Source organism: Sphaeramia orbicularis, chromosome 14, assembly GCF_902148855.1.
Source record: "Sphaeramia orbicularis chromosome 14, fSphaOr1.1, whole genome shotgun sequence".
In the NCBI taxonomy this organism is placed as follows: Eukaryota; Metazoa; Chordata; class Actinopteri; order Kurtiformes; family Apogonidae; genus Sphaeramia; species Sphaeramia orbicularis.
The window spans coordinates 43,174,849-43,196,313 of NC_043970.1; the positions used below are offsets into that span (position 1 = coordinate 43,174,849).

Sequence of the window (21,465 nt, forward strand, 5' to 3'; positions counted from 1 at the left end):
TTTGAGACCCCTGTTCTAAACTCACCTGTGTGTGCCTAATACTGTCCACATATTCTCAACAAACGTCCTTAAATATAATTATCCATAAAATATTAATTAACCATGTATATGTTTGCTGTGCAGCCATTTGTTCAGGTTTATTCAGGGTAAGCATTAAGGACAAGTCAAATCCTTTATATGCATCAACAATGTTTGCAAAAAATGTTATTTATACTTTGTTTCCCCAGTTTTTAGGAAAATCAAATGAAACGCCTTAAATTTCATGGTTAGATATTTAGCTGTAATGTGTGTATGATCAGCTGATCACAGACTTTCAAATAATAAATGATCTCCATTTGAATATTTAATTTATTGAGTCATACAGTAAAGACATTTATAGTTTGCGACTCCATAAAAAAGCACATGGTCCAGATCCAGTCGTGATACGGGGACACGTCTTGTCCAATATTGTCTGTGTTCAAACTCAATCTGTTTAATACATGTATGAATACGTCTGAGTAAGTACTGTCACATGACACATGGTACCACTGACACAAAGAACATTTAAGGGTAAAAATACTGAAATTCCTGCTGCGTGACACAGGGACTGAAAATTACAATTTTATTGAGTTTATTCAAATGTTCAAAACATGCTGCTCTCATCATAAATGGATCCGAAATGAAACATAGGGCTTTAGCTCTGATGTTAAACTACAACTGGGATCAATATTGGATCAAAATGTGGAAATGATCAGTTTGGATGAACACAAATCTGTTGGGACAGGGGGACAGTTGGGAACTGGGACAGCAGTTTGGACCGCTGTTCAGTATCACAATAAAAGACTGACTGGAACTACAGTCACTGGACTGGACACTACAAAAAAAAAAAAATTCTCAAGGATATTAAAATTAAAGTCACTAAAGAAAAAAGAGCAGCTCATTATTTAGAACAAACCTTTAATGTTCTTCCTTTTATGAAAGTGCTGCAGAAATGCAAATAAACTCTGAGCATTTAACTCAGTTGACAGTGTTAATCCAGCCTGTGGACTTTATTCAAATGTCAAACATCTTTGAACTACACTGATAAAACCTGTGACTTGGGATTTTCGAGGCACTTTCACCAGAATTTTACAGTAATTCCATAAACATGTAAAACATATATTATAACACAGTTGATGAACATGTATAAAAGTAAAATACACACAGAGAATAACTGACCACAGCTGAGTGTGTCCACGACAGAGTTGGTTAAACCCGTCATCACATTTGCAATTAAGAAAAACAGCAGCTGATTCCTGTTGACGGCCTGAAGAAGACACAGTCCATCCACGTGTCTCCTTCTGTCGCACACAGACTCAGACTGTTTTTGATACAAACTCCACGACGAGGGCAGGAGGTGGAAACCTGACAGTGTTTTGGAGAAAAGTAGAAGCATGTCAGCTAAACCCAGGCAGGACAGGAAGAACAGGGACTGGGCCACGCTCCACAGACAGAAGGACAAGTTCCCTAAACGTCGAGACACTGGTTCCACAAATGTCTGAAATATGCATAAAACAGCATAAAGAACAAAACTCCCAAACAACAGGTTCAGAAGCGTTGGATCCACTGTTGGACGCTGGACCTGCGCTGCATCACGTAGAGTCCAACCTGGACTCCGACCAGGTAGAGGGCCACGTATCCCACCACAGAGAACAAACCCTCTTTGTTGGCGTGAATGAAGTCGACTTCTCTGTTGCCGTTGTGAAGGATGAACTCTTTGAGCCCCGTTGTTTCCAGAATGAACTGATAAATGCCACCGATCAGAAGAGCGAAAACCACAGACTGATTCAGAGGCAAAACAGCCAAAAGCACCGACGAAACAACTCTGACCACGGCCAACGTGAAGAAGAAGTTCCAGTGGACGCCGTATTCAGTCACATGCTCCTGGTATCCAGTCATTTTGACGCTTAGGACCCGTCCCAGACCAAGGGCGACCAGAGGCCAGACCGACATCAGCTGCTGTGAGATGAGCTTCACCTTGGATCCGGATGCAGTCTTCCCCCTCGCTTCGGGACAGACCAGAGCATTGGCAAAAACAAAAGCTCCGACGCCAAAGTCCATGACACCGGTCCCGTAGGTTTCCGTTTTGGCATATCTCCTCGGGAAGCGCTGAAGTCCACGGCCAGGATGCTGATGGCCGTCTTCACATTTACAAACACCCTGAAGACGGTGACGAAGGGAACCTGGTCAAACTGGACATGACTGCGAAGGAAGGCGGCGACAGCAGAAGGACGACGGCTTCTGCGGTGGATGAACCAGACGACACAAGCAGGAACCAAGGTTAAGGTTATGACGACGAGGTGGAGGACGTCGCTCAGGACAGTGCATGACAAGACGAGGGGGAGAATCAGAACCGAGTAGTCGAAAAGAAGGTGTGAAAGCAGTGGACGAGGCAGCGGAAGAGTCCCCGAGGCCCAGTGAAGCAGAAGCAGAAGCAGGCCTCTGTTGATGACACACACTGGGGCCAGGAACGAACCCAGGGCCACCTCCCCCAGACTCGTCCCATTGAGGTTACTGACAAACGCCTCCTTCAGGTCCCGCTGAGACATGACCTGCAAACACCAGAAAATATATGAAACTGACCGGGACAAGGATTCCAGGAGACATTTGAGACGATGTTCTTTGGCAAACAACCAGAAAGTATAAATATCTGTTGAATACTATGCTGGGTGTTTGAGAAAGTGACCACTAGAAAATGGAGGAGTGACAAATGACCCATATTAGAAGACTGGATAGAACTGGGTAAAGAAATGTCCCAGAAGGAGAAACTCACATTTACATTGAGACTCAAACAAGACAAATCTGAGGAATAATGGAAACTATGGACAGACTTTATCAATAAGAAAAAAGAACAAAACATGACACCCACTGTTGGTTGGATACTATAATGTTACTGTTGTTTTTATTGCCTTTTACTTATTCTTATTACTGTTCTGTTGAAAAAAAAAAGGTTTAAGAAAACAAGAAGTGAAGGCACTGGAGATATACACAAGAAAATAAATATACAGATAGAGTGTTTTATTCTTCTCTGAAAAGAAAAGTAACATAGAAAAATAACACTGTAAAATGTTATATTTGTATGTGAATGTAAAACATGTAAATTCTCCACTACAAAATCAAATAAAAAAAATTGAATAAAAAACAACAAAAACATATGAAATCAGACAGTTCATTCAGAAGTGGACACTACTGTTAGTAAAGAAAGATGTAGAAATAAAGAATAAAGATAGTTTTATTTGGCATTTGTACACATTCAGGTACATTGGAGTTATTATGCAGAGGTCTGACAGAGCACAACTATAAAAGAATAAAAGATACAATCAGAATAAAAGTCTAAGATAAAAGCAGCATAAAAGTATTAAAGCAGCATCAAACAATTATAAAAGACAATAGCACTGTGACACAGAACACATTAGTATTTACAGGCACTGGAGGTAAAGTGGATGGTGCTGTGTGGTTCGGGAGGTTAGTTCATCTTTGTTTCCATTTGCTTTGGTGACATTCATTGTTGTTAGAGTCAATAATCTATTCATGCGTTTACACTTTCCCTAAGTGTGTGTTGGACTGTGGTGCAGGTTTAGTGGGTTTATGGATCCTCCTGCAACAAAGTCATATGTTCTGGAATAAAAAAAGAGTATTCTATAATTTGTGTCATTTCGTATCTGTGTGCAAAACTTTGGAGAAACTTGCTAAGAACAAGTTTAATTAAAAAAGGGGGATAAATATGAATGTTGAATAAATGAACAGAAAATAACAGTATTATAAGCAGAGTTTGATCATTGGTGCATCTGTCATTTCCACTCATTATACCCATGCCTCTTATGCATGCCTGTATATAATTGACTGAGATTTTGTATTTCATATTTATTGTTTATTTTTAAGTGTTTTATGTCTTTTTTTTTTTTTTTTTTTTTACCCGGTTTCCTGTGAGTGTATTATTCTGCTCTTTACTGCCCTGCTGATGCAAAATGCTCATTTCCACCACTGTGGGACAATAAAGGGATTATCTTATCTCTATATTTTATTGTTTACCTGTTAAGATTTTCATGCACAGTTTTAGTTTAAGGTTATTATATAATTAACCAAAATCACTGCCAAACACCTTATAAACTGCTCTTCATTAAACCAGCCCGTACAAACACACCCACTTCATATTTGTGCAGATGCTAATGCTAATGCTAACACTAAGACCGAGGCTAGCGTTCAATAACCTGTCTAAACGGCTGTAATATTAACAACTTACATTGACAGAAGTGAGTCTTGTTCTTAGTACTTACCAGAGGGTATGTGTTAGCTGTGTGAAAGAAGTACAGGTTGATAAAAAAGACCTGTTTAACAACATTTCTATGAACTGCATGAACCCATGTTTCTGTCAGAGAGCGTCACTGACTTACTTCCGGGTCCTGTCGAGTTCAGGACCACTCGGATTTTCTGAAGCTCTCCGATCTTGACGGACTTCAGTGAATCGTTTCAGAGTTTGGACACACAAATTCAATAAGCACGAGTCATTTTTGAGTATTAAAATGGAATAAAGTTATATTATCGATATTATGAGCAGAATTTATTATTATAAGCAGGTAAATTCGCTTCGTTGTTCATGCTCGCCGATACTGTATGGGGTCCGTGAAGCCTCAAAAAGAGGGCGGGAATAGCGCTGTAGTGTGAGGAGTTCAGGACGGTGGGAAAAGGAGGAGACTGTGGAAAGTTGTGTCCTTGAGGAATGTTGGACCGTGAAGGAATATGTCCACTTCGTGACGGCAGACTGAACTCATACCGGACAGATTTGTGACTGTAGTCCGTCTTTGGTTTATTCTTTCGTCTGTCAAATACCGAGGTTACCGTTAAACCGATGAATTCTGTGGAGGACCGACGCACCGTTAAAGCGGGACACCAGAGGGGAACGGTGAGTACCGGACCGTCCGCCAATGTGGACCCTGGGGCGGGTGTTTTCAATTATATGAGTCCATGACAGGCGGAACAACCGGCGGAGTCCCGTTAAAATCAGGCACGGATTCCGGTTTTCCCGGCTGGGTCTTTAGTGTAAAGTTTGGGACTAAATATCAGATACCGTATTGTTTGTAGTTAGTGCACCACCTGGAAAAAACCAGCCGACAGTGAATTAAACCAAACTGAATAAAGTCACCTGGACGCGGATCTAAAGGTGAATCTGAGAGAAAATAGAATCAATGACTTTAAATTGAACTTATACTATGTCTCTAATGTGTCCGTTCAGTGTTGGAATCCAAATAATCATATGTATTTTAATCCTAAAATTGTTCATAACTGAAGAAGAAGTTCAGGTTTTTACTTCAGTTCAATAAAATAAACATTCAAGCAAATTTATGAAAAGAAACAAAGATAGATTAGAATAAAACTAACTTATATCTGGAAAATAAAATCAAAATGAAACTGAATTTATAAACGGTTACATACGGTGATGACTGCTCACATTCACATATGTGTTAATAATACTTGTAATAATAGTTTTAATGTGTGTTTTATTAATACTTTTAATATGTATTTTATGAGTTTGCTGTTTAAAATGCCACAGTGAGTTTTGTTGTTTCTGTTTCTGTTTAAAATATATTACAATATGAATACTGTCCACGTAATTAAAAAAAAAAAAATATATATATATATATATATATATATTTATATATATATATATATATATAGATATATATATATATATATATATATATATATATATATATATATATGTGTGTATATATAAATAAATACCTGGAAAATTGACATCATTTCAGTTTTATTGTAAAATTACACCATTAAATATGAGGGTAGATGTTTTCAGTTTTTGCACTAAAGCTCCCATTGATCACATGTTGTTTCTGATCCACATTAATGTGTCCAGTCCCTATGAACAGTATTTATACTCAGCTTTTTACGGTGAAATCCACAAACACATCTTCACCAAGACCAGTCACATTCATACTTTACTGCCGCAATTATATTAAAAAAGAAATTATGAGATAAATGTCCTCCTTTTTGTCACAGGTCGTAATAATAGAATAAATCAGGGTTTTTTCCTTCAAAAATAGGATTAAAACTGGACTAATTTCCATTATTTTAAACTGTTATATCCTCAAACAGACAAGCATCTCTTGGTTTTGGTTCCTCTTGCAAGAAAACTTTAGATTTTCAATAAATTTCATAATTTCATGTCTTATTGAACAGTTATTATTAATACCATTGGTTGAATTTGGACTGATTTTATTTGTGTATAAAAATCAGGAAAAGCTGGAACAGACAACAGGTAAAGTCCACTGTTAGATGTTGGTTTTCATTGTTTGGTTTTAAAGTTGATGTGATGCTTCAGTGTCCTCATTCAAATACAGTACGGAGGTGCAGAATGTTCATGTGTTTAGGTAGTGATGCTGTTTAACGAGCTTCAGTATTAGATTAATTGCATTAGGACTGTTTACCAGCAGCCAGGCTAATGATGTAATGAGATGAATCTACCTGGACGCTGTGCACACTTTTAATCCCCCTGGTGTTGACAGTCCAGGTTTCCGGTCCAGACCATGTGGGAGGATAAAGCTGATTCATGTTTGGGACTGAGGTCCATCACGCATTGACCAGAGACGTGGAAGTCAGTGGCGTTCAGGTTCCACATTCAACCCAATCTGGTCTGTAGTGGATCAGAACCAGTCCAATAAGAACAGAGAAACAAGTCAAATTACATTGTGGAAATATTTACAGCTGTAAAGTTTCCTTAAAAATGTCAATAACATGAACAACCTGGAGTTTCTTAATATAAATCAGTGTAATTGGACCAGTATTCATCCTCAGTTTATCATTTACACATATTATTGTAACATACAGATACAGTGGATCTACAAATACACACAACATTTAATAACAGACTGAATATTGGTCCAATTACACTGGTTTATTATATTTGTTCAGATTATTAACATTTTTTGATAGTTTGTAATGTTAATTTTTTTATGTAATTTAACTTTTTTATACTAAAACAAAGAGAAAAGTTTGTATTTGTCATTATTTATATGTTATTGTGTTATTATTTTACTGGTTCTGATCCACTTTAGATCATATGAAGGTGGAACCTGAACTAAAATGATATCTTCAGTGTCCTTGTTTCATTTCATAAATTCATCCATGGGCCTGATTGGACCCTTTGGTGTCCTGTTTTGGTCCACAGGTCGTCTGTTGGACACCTGTGCCATAGACTCATAAATATGGTATTTATTTAAGTCCAGAGGGAGGAGACGTGTTTGGAAACTGGGCCTGTTCAGACTCCACTCCTCTGGTTTCATCAGTCGTGTGCTTGATTGCTTCATCGTCCTGTTTGTTTGTTTGGTCTGATTCTTCATCCAGGTCAGTGAATGCATCACAAACCCCCCCTCCCATCTCAATCCATGAATGACCCCCTGGATGGAGACGTCCAGGCCTTCCTCACCGATGAAGAGCAGCTCCACACCTACGACGACCTGACCAAGGTCAACCCCGTCACCCCGACCACAGGTAAACACCAGGCTCCACCCACCTATCGACTCCACCCACCTGTCGACTCATCATCAACCCATAAACACCCATGACTACTTCTATATTTAACCTTTCTGTTTCTGATTTATCTCCATTTATTGTAACATTATTGTCTGTATTGTACATTTTTTCAGTGTAAATCCTGTATTTTCTATATTTAATTCACTGATCATGTAAATGTTCATTAAACTCAGAGTAAATTCAAAGGTTATTATATAAAAACAGATCAAACTGAATAAACAGTGTCTTTTTCAGTCCAATCTGTCATTAACTGAACATAAACCCAGTGTGTCCATCCACTGGCCTTTTAAAACTCCATGGGTTTATATTTTTTTTCTACAGTTTTGTTCAGTTTTTCTTATTTTGTTGCTTATTATTTTTGTAATTTTTAAAAATTAATTTAGTTCATTTTATTGATTACTTTGACTGCTTTTGTTCATTTTCTTGCTTATTTTCTCCATGTTGATTATTTTGTGAATTTTCTTATTCATTCTTGTTAGTTTTTATTTATTTTTTGTTCATTTTTTCTTCAGTTTTGTTCAGTTTGTGTCTCATTTTGTTCATGTTATTTGTTTTTTTTTTTTGGTTTATTTTTCATTTTTGTTCATTTTATGGATGACATCGGCTGCTTTTGTTAATCTTGTTGCTTGTTTTATTTTTTTGGACTTAATTTTCTTCTTCTTTGCTACATATTTTCCATCAGCAGATGATTTTTGTTGGTGGATGTTTGGGTATTTATGGGTTAAGTGTGTGATACGCTTCATAAACCTGCTGTGTGTTTGTTCATACACACTGTGTCCTAATGTTTCCACCTTCATTCACCTTCAGCCACTCCGTTTTATTTACACATGAACATTAAACCTGACAGACGACGATAAACACTATTAATGCAGAAAGACTGGAGGGCAAGGAAATATGGGAAGTGTAGTTTATCTTGTCTTTATTATTATACGTATGATTCTTCTTATATTTGTATTTATATGTGTGTGTATTTTTTTTCCTCCTACTTTAATTCTACTTGCACAGAGTGACTGTGACACATAATAATTTCTTCTAGGATTCATAAATTATTGTGATTACTCTGATGTATAACATTAACTGTATACAGACGACCTGCTCCTATGTTATTTATTATAAACTAAAGATAAACGTGTGATTTTCTTCATGTTGATGCTGTATTCGTCTCCGTTGTCTGAGTTGAAGACTGGCTCTTATTTCCTGTTTTGTGTGGGTTTGTTTGTGATGTTTGCTGGTTCTGTGTCAGTTCTCCGGTGCCTCCAGGCCCGGTACCGGGTCCACATGTTCTACACCCATGCCGGCTGCACCCTGGTGGCTCTGAACCCGTTCAGGCCCGTCCCAGACCTGTACTCCCTGGACGTGATGAAGGAGTACCACCACTGTCCTCAGCCTCAGGTATTCACAGCAGCACCGCCCTGGACCCACCAGGTCCATCAGAACCAGAACCAACAGAACCGCTGTGTGTCTGTCAACAGGAGTCCAAACCACACATCTTCATTGTGGCAGAGGAGGCGTACAGGAATGTCCAGGGTCAGGTGGAGCCGGTTGACCAGTCCCTGGTGGTCAGCGGAGAGAGTGGAGCGGGAAAGGTACCCACTACACACAACAATACACACAACAATTACACATCAAATACACACAACAATACACACAATAATATACAACAATTACACATCAAATACACACAATAATATACACTAAATAGACACAACAATACACACCAAATACACAACATTAACACAAAATATATACACAAATACACACAAAATCACTCAAAATTCACAAATACACACACACATTTATACATATATATATATATATATATATATATATATATATATATATATGTGTGTGTGTGTGTGTGTATATATATATATATATATATATATGTATATACACACACATATATATACAATTTTTATTTTTTCTGCTAGAGTGTGAAACATTGTGAACAGAATGAACCGTGTTGTTGTTCAAACCCTTTCATCTGAAACTGCCTTAAACCTCTTTAATTCAGCTCCGTCATGGACTTTACTGCACATTTACAGTCAAGCTATTCAGTCGGATTAGGGGCGAGGTCTGTAGTTGGGTCATGTGACAGGGGTCTCAGTCCCTCTTGTCTCCTGGTTTCTGTGGGATTAGGGGCAGGGTCTGTAGTCGGGTCATGTAACAGGGGTCTCAGTCCCTCTGATCTCCTGGTTTCTGTCCAGACGTGGACATCTCGCTGTCTGATGAAATACTACGCCACCGTTGCGTCCTCGTCGTCCCTGGAGACGAGTCAGAACACGGTGGAGAGGATCGAGAGGAGGGTCCTGGACTCCAACCCCATCATGGAGGCCTTTGGTGAGGACCCCCCTGGGTCTGGGTCTGACTTCTACAAATACTTTCTCACTTTTGCTGAAGTTGTGTTTTTTTTTCTGGATAAAACCAAAAACAGACCGTTTAAGGTTTGATTTCTAATTATTACTCAGTGTCTAAGGCTCCGTTCACACAGCAGGTCTTAATGCACAATTTGGATTTTTGGGTAAATCCGATTTTTTTGTGTGTTGGTTCATATTCCACATTAAATGCGACTTCTATCAGTTTTGATTCTGAACTGAATGTGACCCTGAAGTGATCCACATGCACTAAAGAGGTCCTGATGGAATACATGACCACGCTGTGTTTATGGAAGTAACACTCCTGGGACGAAGAACTGTGATGTTTGTCACATTTCAATGACGTAAAGGTCGGATAAATGCGACCTGGACGTTCAGACTGAAGTCACATTGGAAAATATCAGATCTGGATCAGATTTAGGACCACATATGAAAGTGGTCTGGGTCAGATTTAGGATCACATATGAAAGTGGTCTGGCTCAGATTAGTGCTGTCTAAACTGTCTTTAACAGATCAGATCCAGGTCACATATGGACACATTTACCTTCTGTGTGAACGGAGCCTTAGTGTCTAATTTTTTGTGCTTTTGTCATAAATAATCAAATGTGTTTTTTTTACTGTTCATTCATTTAATGGACGATGAAAGTTTTTAATGAGTGTTTTCTGTCCATGAAGGAAACGCCTGCACGCTACGAAACAACAACAGCAGCCGCTTCGGAAAGTACATCCAACTGCAACTAGACAGGTACTCTTCATCACCACCACCATCATCACCATTGGGTTCTTGTGTTAATTTTCTGTCGTTAATTAAAGGTGTTAATTTCCTGTGTTTAATTAAAGGTGTCAGCTGTTGGTTGGAGCTTCAGTCCAGACGTATCTACTGGAGAAGACCAGAGTGGCCAACCAACCAACCAACGAACGCAACTTTCACATCTTCTACCAGGTCAGTCCAGAGACCAACATCCACATAAAACCTGACAAACACATACAGTTAATAATGTTAATAAAGGTCATTAACCATTATTAATATTATTAACCATAAAGTTAACGTTAATAACTGTTAATAACGTCAGTGTTTGTGTTTCAGATGATGAAAGGAGCGACAGATGAACAGAGACTGGAGTGGATGATGTCTCCAGGACAGACCTTTCAGTGGCTTCCAAACGCTGACAAAACAGTTGAAGGTTGGTTTTTATTCCTCATGTACTAACCAAGGTTATTATCATTTACGAAAACTAATGAAATGATAAAAACTAGAATTAAAAAAACATTTTCGTTAACTGAAATAAATAAAAACTATAATTAAAAGAAAAAAATGATAACTAACTGAAACTGTATTGTGTGCTTACACAACTAACTAAAAATTTTAGCTGGCATCACCATATGACACTTCACAGTCCGTCTCTTCTCGTCACTTGTGGTTTACAGTCGTCTTCTGGTCCCCACTCTACCTGGAAACATGGAGACTAAAGTTAGGGGAAACCAGAGTCCTGTCTGGGATTTATTTGAATACAACGGCGAAGAAGATAAAAGATACGACAAAACTAAAATTAATTTTAAAACTAAGCATTTAGAAAAAAAAGAAAACTAATAAAAACTAGCAAACCTGCTCTAAAAACGAATTAAAACTAACTGAATTAGAGAAAAAAAAATTCAAAACTAAATAAAACTAAACTATAATGAAAAATCCAAAACTATTATAACCTTGGTACAAACCCATTATTTACATTCTTGACCTGTGGTTTTGTACAATATATTTATTGACTTTTTTGACATTATACAGACACACACACACACACACACACTGAGTCACAGATCTTTGGTCTTTGAGTCTTTTTCCACAGTCTTATTCTAATAATAATAATAATAATAAACTAAATTAAAAGAATAACAATAATCATCATCATCCTTAAAAGTCCATTAGATTGTGTGTGTTTTTATCAGTTCTGATGTTCATATATGGTTCCCAGCATTGGTAGAAGTCCTTCCTTTTGCATCATCTGTCAGTGTTTCCAGTCTGATACATCTACAAAGTTCCTTCATCCTCACTGTTGATTTAGGATCTCCTTCCACCGGTGAAATAACTGAACAAGTCCAACAGTATAGAATGATTGGGTGTACATAGACATCCTTTTGTTTGATGTATTTTGTGTCATAACCGGTTTGTGTTGCTCTTCTGTTTTCTAGAGGACTGTTTTTCAGACACTCTGGAGGCCATGGACCATCTGGGTGTGGATTCAGACCGACAGAAGCAGATCTTCACGGTCAGATCCTGAACTCTGCTTTTATCTGTGTTCATTCCTCTGTAATCCCACTGTTTCATGGGCTGGTTCTGACCTTTTGTCCTTCAGATATTAGCTGGGATTCTGCAGCTGGGAAATGTGACTTTTTCTACTTGGACAGACGAGTCTCAGCCATGTAACCTGACGGAAGAGTCCAAAGGTTGGGAACAATATCATTTAGCACCATTTATTCTAATATTATCACCTGTATTTTACATTATTTCAATGTAAATACTGTATTTTCTGTATTTAATTCGCTGATCATGTAGATGTTCATTAAAATTCAGAGTTAATTCAAAGGTTATTTTATCAAAACAGGGAAAAACTGAAGAAAAACTGTCTTTTTTAACTAAATCTCTCATTATCTGAACATAAACCCAGTGTGTCCATCCACTGTCACTGATCCAATTCCATGGGTTTTTTTCTACACTTTTGTTCAGTTTGTGGCTTATTTTGTTTATTTTACTTATTTTGTTGGTTTCTCATTTATTTTTGTTAAATTTATTGATCACTTTGGCTGTTTTTGTTCATTTTTATTGTCATATTTTTGTAAATGTTTTGCTTATGTTTTTCATGTTATTAAGAATTTTGTCAAAGTTTTATTCTTTTTTTTTTACTTAATTTTTATTTAGTTTTGCTCATACAAATATACAAGACATTTTACATACATTAACATATCTAATCACACATCCCCCTATGACATACATGGAAAAAAGGATATCTGCAGTAGATATTGATTACAGTTAATCACAAATGAAACATGAATGACAAAAAGAAACAAAAAAACACCCACATACATGTATATGACCACTTCTGAATGCTTATTGCATTAAAAGCTTAATCATGGGAATCCATCTCTTAGTAAATATCTCTCCCTGAATTCTAAGTACATAAGTAATCTGCTCCATCTGATAGATTTCCCTCACTTTCTCAATCCAAATGTTATATGTTGGAGGTTCAGGTTTCAGCCACTTCTTAGTGATGCATTTAATGGCTGCCATTAGTAAAATTCACAAGAGGTATTTTCGGTTATTTCCCGCTAAGATTTCTGGGATTACACCTAAAATAGCAAACTTTAAATCTTTAGAAAATGTTTGGTTGTGTTCACAGCGGCAAATATATCATCAGGTCTGATTTTAGGACACGTCCAGAATATGTGGGTGTGGTTCCCCAAGTGAGCCCCACAATTTTGCAAGTTTTTTTTTTTTTTTAATTTTTGTTCATTTTATTTATTATTTAATCTATATAAACCCAGTGTGTCCATCCACTGTCACTGATCCAACTCCATGGGTTTATTATTTTTCTGTCTAATGCAGTACAGGTCTCACATCCTAACCTTTGGGTATGAAGTTTTTCCTTTTGGATGTTGGACACAGATCTTTCCTCATTCTGACCGTCCTTGGTTTTGCACAAATAAGGCCTTAAAATGAACAGAGCTTTTATCCTCGGATCACCTCATCTTATTTCATTGGTTTGAAAATCCCTCCTGTTTAAGTGTGTGTCTGTCCTTTGCTGTAGACTTCCTGCTCAGAGCTGCTGAGCTGCTGTGTGTCCCGGCCGACGACCTTCAGACCAGTTTGAGGGTCCGAACGCTGAGGGCGGGGAAGCACCAGGTCCTCAAACCCTGTTCCCAGACCGAGTGCAGCGTTCGGAGGGACTGCCTCGCCAAAGTCATCTACGCAGAGTAAGAGCGCTCATACCACCAAAGCAGGGAACAGGTGTGTCCTACAGGGGGCCACGCCCACTCCTGTTCTTCCAGCTCATTGATATGTGACTGTGCTTCTTCAGGTTGTTCGAGTGGTTGGTGATGTTCATCAACAACAGCATCTGTGCAGATCAGTCCACCTGGTCCAACTTCATAGGTACGACTGGAACCCTCTGAGCCCGTACATGGACATGTGTTTATATGAGTGTTTAAACCCACACATTGGTCTCCTGGCGTTTTCCAGGTGTTCTAGATGTGTACGGGTTCGAGTGTTTCCAGATGAACAACCTGGAACAGCTGTGCATCAACTACGCCAACGAGAAACTGCAGCAGCACTTTGTGGCTCATTATCTGAAAGCTCAGCAGGTAGAAAGAAAGAAGATGGATGGATGGATGGATGGATGGATGGATAATGGAGGGGTGGGTGGGTGGACTGATGGATGGATGGATGGATGGATGGACGGGTGGATGGATGGATGGATGGATGGATGGACGGACGGATGGATGGACGGATGGATGGATGGACAGATGGACGGACGGGTGGGTGGGTGGACGGATGGGCAGGCGGGCGGGCAGGCGGATGGATGGATAATTAATGGAAACTGTCAGATGATAGATGGATGGTGTGTTCTGCAGGAGGAGTACGTGTCCGAGGGTTTGGAGTGGTCGTTTGTCCGTTACCAGGACAACCAGAGCTGTTTGGACCTCATGGAGGGCAGCCCCACCAGTGTGTTTTCTCTGCTCAACGAGGTCTGGTTCAGGTTTTCAATGTGACCGTAGTTCCGTTAAATCCATGTGGCTGACCTCTGTTTCCTGTGCGTCGTTTCCGTAGGAGAGTCGACTGAATCGAGCCTCAGACGCCAAAACGTTCAGGGTTCGTCTGGAGAAGGAGCTCAGCGAAAATGCCAACATCAGCTGGAATAAATTCAGCACAGAACCCCATTTCACTGTGTCCCATTACGCCGGCAGAGTGGAGTACCAGATCCACGGCATGGTGGAGAAGAACAAGGTGAGCTATCGGAACAGCTGATGTAGAACTAGAGGAGATTTAATATGAAAACACAAGGATCAGGAGGAAAAGATGGAGGGAAGTCCACTGAACTGAGTAAAACACATGGAATTAACCCTGTGGTGTCCAGGTGAACATATTAAACACACTTTAACCCTCTGATGTCCAGGTGAACATATTAAACACACTTCCTGTTCTTAAAACTCAGATTATTTGAATTCAACAGTTGTTTATTTTTGTCTGATTGTTTAAATTCTGATCCATCCACTAAGTCCATCCCATAATAAACAGTGTTAAATTCCTACACTAGCACCCTTCTACCAAAGTGAGTACAAAATACACACCGACACATTTAACATTTGACCTAGAACCAAAAAAAATAGTAATAATATAAACCAGTGTTAGTGTTAATTACTGACAGATGACAGAAGGAAACAGTAAAAAAACTTATACTGTTTATATGAACAATACTGGAGGGGGGGAATCTTTTGTGCTTTTTGCATCAAAAAATATGTTTTGTTTCCATTACAAATGTCATTTAAAGGGTTAAAATTGTGACAGTTAATGAGTATTTTTGTTTATGGCTTAAGGTGATGAAATACAAAAAAAAAAAAGGAAAAAAAAAAGAAGTTAAAACCAAACTGTATAAAACCACGTTGACGTTACTATGACACTGTGCAGATTATGTACTTTAGGTTTTTAAAGGACGTCTGTGAGTCAGACACCAGAGGGTTAAATCCAAGGTCCCCACAGGGTCTCCAAAAGTCTTAAAGTCTTGAATTTATAAATCTGCATTTAATTCTTTAAAAAGCGTCTTTAAATCCTTCATGTGTGCATGTGCAGGTCTGACGTGCATTCACTGACCTCCTACAGTCTGTATGTGGACTGTGAACATGGTGTCAGCGTCACCCTAACCCTAGGCAGATGTGTTCAATGCTCTCTTTTTCTGTGGGATTTTCCGCCGTAGGACCCGGTTCCCCCAGAACTCATCAGTCTCCTTCAGAGTTCCAAAAACCCCCTGATTCAACACATCTTTGCAGAAAAGGATGATGGGAAACAAACGAGCAAAGGACTCAGTAAAGTCACTGTGGTGTCAAAGTTCAAGGTGGGTTAATGCTCTGTTGTCATGGTAACAGCGTGTCATTGGTGGTGATGATGATGATGATGACAACGGTGGTGTCTGATTACAGAACTCTCTGGAGAACCTGATGAAGATCCTTCACTCAACGACGCCTCATTACACTCGATGCATCAAACCAAACCAAGACTGTCAACCACTGACCTTCAGAAAGGACGAGGTACACGCCTGTCCACCTGTCTACCTGTCCGTCTGTCCACCTGTCCGTCTGTTTACCTGTCCGTCTGTCTGTGTCTCTTCCTGTCTGTCTGTCTAACATACTTCCTGTTTCCAGGTGATCCTGCAGCTTGAGGCCTGTGGCATTGTAGAGACGATCCATATCAGTGCTGCTGGTTTCCCACTCAGGTAAATACTGACCCTGACCCACTCAGGTAAATACTGACCCTAACCCACTCAAGTAAATACTGACCCTAACCCACTCAGGTAAATACTGACCCCACCCACTCAGGTAAATACTGACCCTAACCCACTCCGGTAAATAGTGACCCAACTCCAACCCACTCAGGTAAATACTGACCCTAACCCACTCAGGTAAATACTGACGCTAACCCACTCAGGTAAATACTGACCCCACCCACTCAGGTAAATACTGACGCTAACCCACTCAGGTAAATACTGACCCCACCCACTCAGGTAAATACTGACCCTAACCCACTCAGGTAAATACTGACCCCACCCACTAAGTAAATACTGACCCTAACCCACTCAGGTAAATACTGACCCCACCCACTCAGGTAAATACTGATCCTGACCCACTCAGGTAAATACTGACCCCACCCACTCAGGTAAATACTGATCCTGACCCACTCAGGTAAATACTGACCCTAACCCACTCAGGTAAATACTGACCCCACCCACTCAGGTAAATACTGACCCCACCCACACTGTTTAGCCTGTATCTCAGTTTTAATTGGACGTTTTCTTCCTGTTCGTTTCCCAGAATCCCCTTCGACACCTTCCTCCATCGTTACGGGGTGATCTGCAGACATTCTCCCGGTGTTGGTATGAACAGTTTGTGTTTGTGTTTGATGAACATGTGGACGTAGACACAGATGTTTATTCTGCTTTTCCATCGCTGTCCCTCTGACTAGATCTGATCCTCACTTCTTCTACTTGGGACTTTTCTATTTGGTGTAAAAATACTGGACTTTTCTAACTAAATTTGCACCTTCCTGTGATTGTCCAGGTAAATGCATGTGTGTGTGGAGGTCAACGCTCGCTTTGCAAGAACATTAACGTTTTTCATCTGTGGCTTCATCTAATATTTGTCATGTAGTTGATTTGTTTCTTGTGTGACTGATGAAGGATCTTCTCGCTGATGTTCTTTTTTCTTCTGGTCTCGTGCTCTGCTCTGTGCTCATACACATTGTCAACCACCCGCTGATGTTCACTGTCACATGGAACTAAAACTAAACCTCTACATCTGCAGTTGTGTTATTTTTGTAGGTTTCGGCTCTGTCTAATTCCTGGTTGTCCTCTTTGTTTAAGACTCAGTGGTTAATGGAAACAATGATCTTAAAAAAGAGGTGGAACATCTCCTCAGAGTCGTTTTCCAACAAAGAGCTGGTCCATCCCACCACCTGGACAGAGACAAACACAACACACTGGTGCATTGTGGGAAGACCAAAGTGTTTCTCACCCAGTTCATGGTCAGTCTGATTCAGATTCTTCTTGTGGTTTTGTTCTTGGTGTCTGCTGTGCGTGTTGTAATTAGGACCAGACTAAACCCTGGCTCTGGTCCCGCTGACTCCTGGCTCTGTCCCACAGTTGGACTTACTGGAGGATCAGAGGAGGAGGATCCTGTCTCAGTGCGCCTTCTCCATCCAATGCTGTTGGCTTCGGTTCCAGCGACGCCGACGCCGCGCCAGGCGACAATCCGCCACTCTGATCCAAGCAGGTAAATGGATAACACTCTGACCTGAGCGTCTGGTCAACAGGAAGCAGCTGGTGGCGTCTGAACACAGAGTCCGATCTGAACACTGAGTCCAATCTGGACACAGAGTCCAGTCCAGTCCAGTCCATCTGACCAAACCAAACCAGTCACATCCATTCATGACGTGTTCCTTTAATGATGGACGTGTCAAATTACTGAACACACACTGAGCAGCATGGTGTGGAAGCTTCTAAGTGTTCTACTGTGTTTGCAGTGGTTCGGTCTTGGCTGGTCCGGAGGCAGGTCCTCAGGTGGAACCGAGCAGCTGCTGTGATCCAGAACACCTGGAGGAAGTGGAGGGTAAGCAACCAATGAGCACAATGAAGGCGGAGTTTGGGTTAATGGATTTATTTATGTTATTGGTTTCTTTAACTGGGTCGTGTTCCATTAGATCATGTTGGTGTAAATTTAAGTTTGTCCAACAGCTGTTTTTCATCTGCACTAACTGGACTTTTTGTTCATTTATTTATTTTTATTTATTTATTTGCACATACAGTATAAAATAAGACAAATGCATGTAAACATGTCTCTTGATTGAGAGAAGGGTATGAAAATGTGCAGGTGAGGTCGGAAACCCAAAAGACTTATAGAATGACCTCAGCTTGACTTAATTGTACTTGAAACAAAATAACAGAATGTCATTTGCATACCTTCCATGAAGAAGAGGGATAAATAAAAGTGTCATGGGGGATCACATGAGACAAAGGCCCAATCACAATTCACCTCTTGGCCCTCCTCCTTAGCCCCTCCCCTTCAACTCATCGAGAATCAGAACACCCCTACCCCTTCATGTGAATGCATAAAATGGAGGGGTAGGGCTAAGGAGGAGGGGCCCTCAGTAAATAAACAATGGTTCAAATCCACTTGGACATTAGGCGGTTTTTAACAGACATGTGGACGTAAACGTGTTGTTCCTCTGTCAGACTCTGCTCAGATCTTTGGCGGAAGCAGAACTGGATGACGCCCAGGACCTGGCAGAGGAGTCGGCGCCGGTTCCCACGCCAATGGCGAGTGGGCGGGGCTCTGTGCAGCTGTCCAGCCTCCAGGAGCCGGTGCCGGTGCGGGCGTGGCCCCTGGGCCTGGCCCTGGCCTCGGCCCCGTCCATCACCGTGTCCCTGACGGCGTCCGGCTTCCACAAGATGGTGTCGGCCATGGCGTCCCTCAGCCTGCCATCCAGGAGGGGGAGCTACAAGGTGGAGACCAACCAGTGCACCCGCGAACTGGCCTCCATCAGAGCCCAGCCCAAGGTACGACCACTTTAGGACCCCACTTGTTAGACTAGATTATCGTTATATAGATTATTATAAATTAGAATTTATTGACTGATGAAACCCCAGCTGAATGTGTCTGTATGTGTTTGGTTGATTTCCCTTCAGTCTCATAATAGAAGTGAAGTCCCTGCCTATATAATAAAGGGCTGACCTGGAGGATTGAGGGTAATCTGTGAGTGTGTTGTGGTTTCAGGGGTCGGTGAAGCTGCACTGTCAGCGTTCTCCGCTGCTCTACGCCGACAGACACCCTGACCTGAAGAGTGACATCACAGGGTTCAACGAGATCCTCCTGGAGAAGACGCTGTGACTGGGGGGTATGGAAGAGTCAGGAGTCACATGACACAGGGATAAGAACCAACACGCATCCAACACACTGAACATGTACATCCAACATGCCGCTGCTCATCAGGTCACCTGACCTGAGGGACAGACCTCATACTTAGACTAAAGGACATGTGACTGTGGATTTGAGCTTGTGTTCCTGTTTTAACTTTAGGACCAGACTTGTTTTTTTTCTGTCATTTACACACGACTGGAGGAGCTGCATGAGCTGCACACGTGGAAAATGGACCCAGAGATTAAACACATGACAGTTTCTGATGAGTCAGATGAGGCCTTAACCATCACCAGGACCTGGGTCTAATTCTGGGCCCCAGTAAGTCTAGTTCATGTCCAGTATGTGTCCCAGTACGTGTGTCCCATGGTGTCAAGGACATGCATGAGTTGGGATGATGTTGGTGTCAAAGCAGGAAAAGACATGTTAACCCTCTGGTGTCCAGTACCTTAGACGTCCACCTGTGTACTGTATAGGACTGATGTCAACAACAACTGGATCCATAAACACAAACATACCAAATACTCAACAACTGTCATAATTTAACCCTTTAAATGACATGTTTGTAATGGAAACAAACTATATTTTTGATGCAAAAAAACACAAAAGACTCCCCCCCCCCAATATTCTACATATAAACTCTATTATTTATATTTTTATGTGTTCCTTCTGTCATCTGTCAGTGATTCACACCAACACTGGTTCATATTATTATTATTTTTGGGTTAAGGTCAAATGTTAAATGTTAAATGTGTCAGTGTGTATTTGGTATTCACTTGGTAGACGGGTGTTAGTGAAGCAATTTAACAGTTTATTATGGGATGGATTTAGTAGATGGATCAGAATTTAAACAATCAGACTCAAATGAACAACTGTTGAATTCAAATAATCTGATCTTTAATAACAGGAAGTGGAAAGTGTGTTTAATATACTCACCTGGACACCAGAGGGTTAAATTGTGTTTCATATGTTCACCTGGACACCGGAGGGTTAAATTGTGTTTCATATGTTCACCTGGACACCGGAGGGTTAAATTGTGTTTCATATGTTCACCTGGACACCGGAGGGTTAAAGTGTGTTTAAAATGTTCACCTGGACACCAGAGGGTTAAAGTGTGTTTCATATGTTCACCTGGACACCAGAGGGTTAAAGTGTGTTTCATATGTTCACCTGGACACCAGAGGGTTAATTCCATCTGTTTTACTCAGTACAGTGGACTTTCCTCCTTTTATTTATTTGTGTAGAACATGAAGCTGACTCCACTGAAGCTCCTGTCAAATGGATGTGTGCAGCCGTGGTGGCTGTGGTTTTAATATTAGTGCCAAAGTCTTCGCTTTAATCCGACGTAGACGTTAACGCTGCGTTTACCATAAATGTAGTGAAGCAGGTGTTGCACATGTATGGCACCGATTGCACAGAGAACAGACTCGAAAGCATCAACAAATGCACAAAACGGATGAGAATCAGGGAAAAACTGATGAGTTAAAGCTGCTCCATTAAAGATTTTAGATTCTGTGTTTGTGAGCTGCAGGTGGAAAAAAAACCAAAGTCATTCCACAGTTGAACGTCTGGGAGACGTGTATTTCAACTGGTGTTTGAGGTTTTATACTGATCCTTTTAATTTAATGTCTCAGATATTTATGTACACAACAGGTTCCACTGGTCCATGGTTTTATAAATGATCTCCCTCAGATTAAATGTTTTAAATGTTCCATATTTTAATCAGATTAATTGTTAAACTAATGACCAAAGTGCTGGTTTGCTGCTGTTTTCCAGGTATATGATGGTGTGTTCTTCCACATATATGTTGATTTGTGTCCATTTATCCAATAGATGTATAAATGTTCCACTG

General features: G+C 40.3%; 3 protein-coding genes across 3 annotated transcripts in view; 2 read left to right on the forward strand and 1 right to left on the reverse strand.

Annotated features, from left to right (window-relative positions):
- The window catches only part of LOC115432946 (unconventional myosin-XIX-like), an 84,855-nt gene extending 65,041 nt beyond the window's left edge, over positions 1–19,814 (forward strand). Inside the window, 1 exon segment of the mRNA XM_030154056.1 lies at positions 19,641–19,814. The gene's annotated coding sequence lies outside the window, so the exon portion shown is untranslated.
- Positions 299–4,506, reverse strand: LOC115432938 (phosphatidylinositol-glycan biosynthesis class W protein-like). Its single transcript, XM_030154047.1, is given in 4 exon segments — positions 299–1,575; positions 1,578–2,126; positions 2,129–2,570; positions 4,296–4,506. Coding segments are annotated over 3 exon segments (1,467 nt in total). The 5' UTR covers positions 2,568–2,570; positions 4,296–4,506; the 3' UTR covers positions 299–1,096.
- myo19 (myosin XIX) lies at positions 4,708–19,814 on the forward strand. The gene is made up of 24 exons (XM_030154042.1): positions 4,708–4,921; positions 7,378–7,524; positions 8,810–8,958; positions 9,039–9,152; positions 9,774–9,906; positions 10,617–10,686; positions 10,782–10,884; positions 11,029–11,125; positions 12,129–12,205; positions 12,293–12,383; positions 13,742–13,907; positions 14,012–14,085; positions 14,173–14,294; positions 14,565–14,678; positions 14,761–14,937; positions 15,905–16,042; positions 16,128–16,235; positions 16,350–16,420; positions 17,016–17,077; positions 17,564–17,724; positions 17,843–17,972; positions 18,223–18,308; positions 18,932–19,255; positions 19,473–19,814. Exons 2-24 carry the CDS (start codon positions 7,386–7,388, stop codon positions 19,584–19,586), a joined length of 2,820 nt encoding a protein of 939 aa, XP_030009902.1. The 5' UTR covers positions 4,708–4,921; positions 7,378–7,385; the 3' UTR covers positions 19,587–19,814.
- Positions 19,815–21,465: the final 1,651 nt, after the last annotated feature.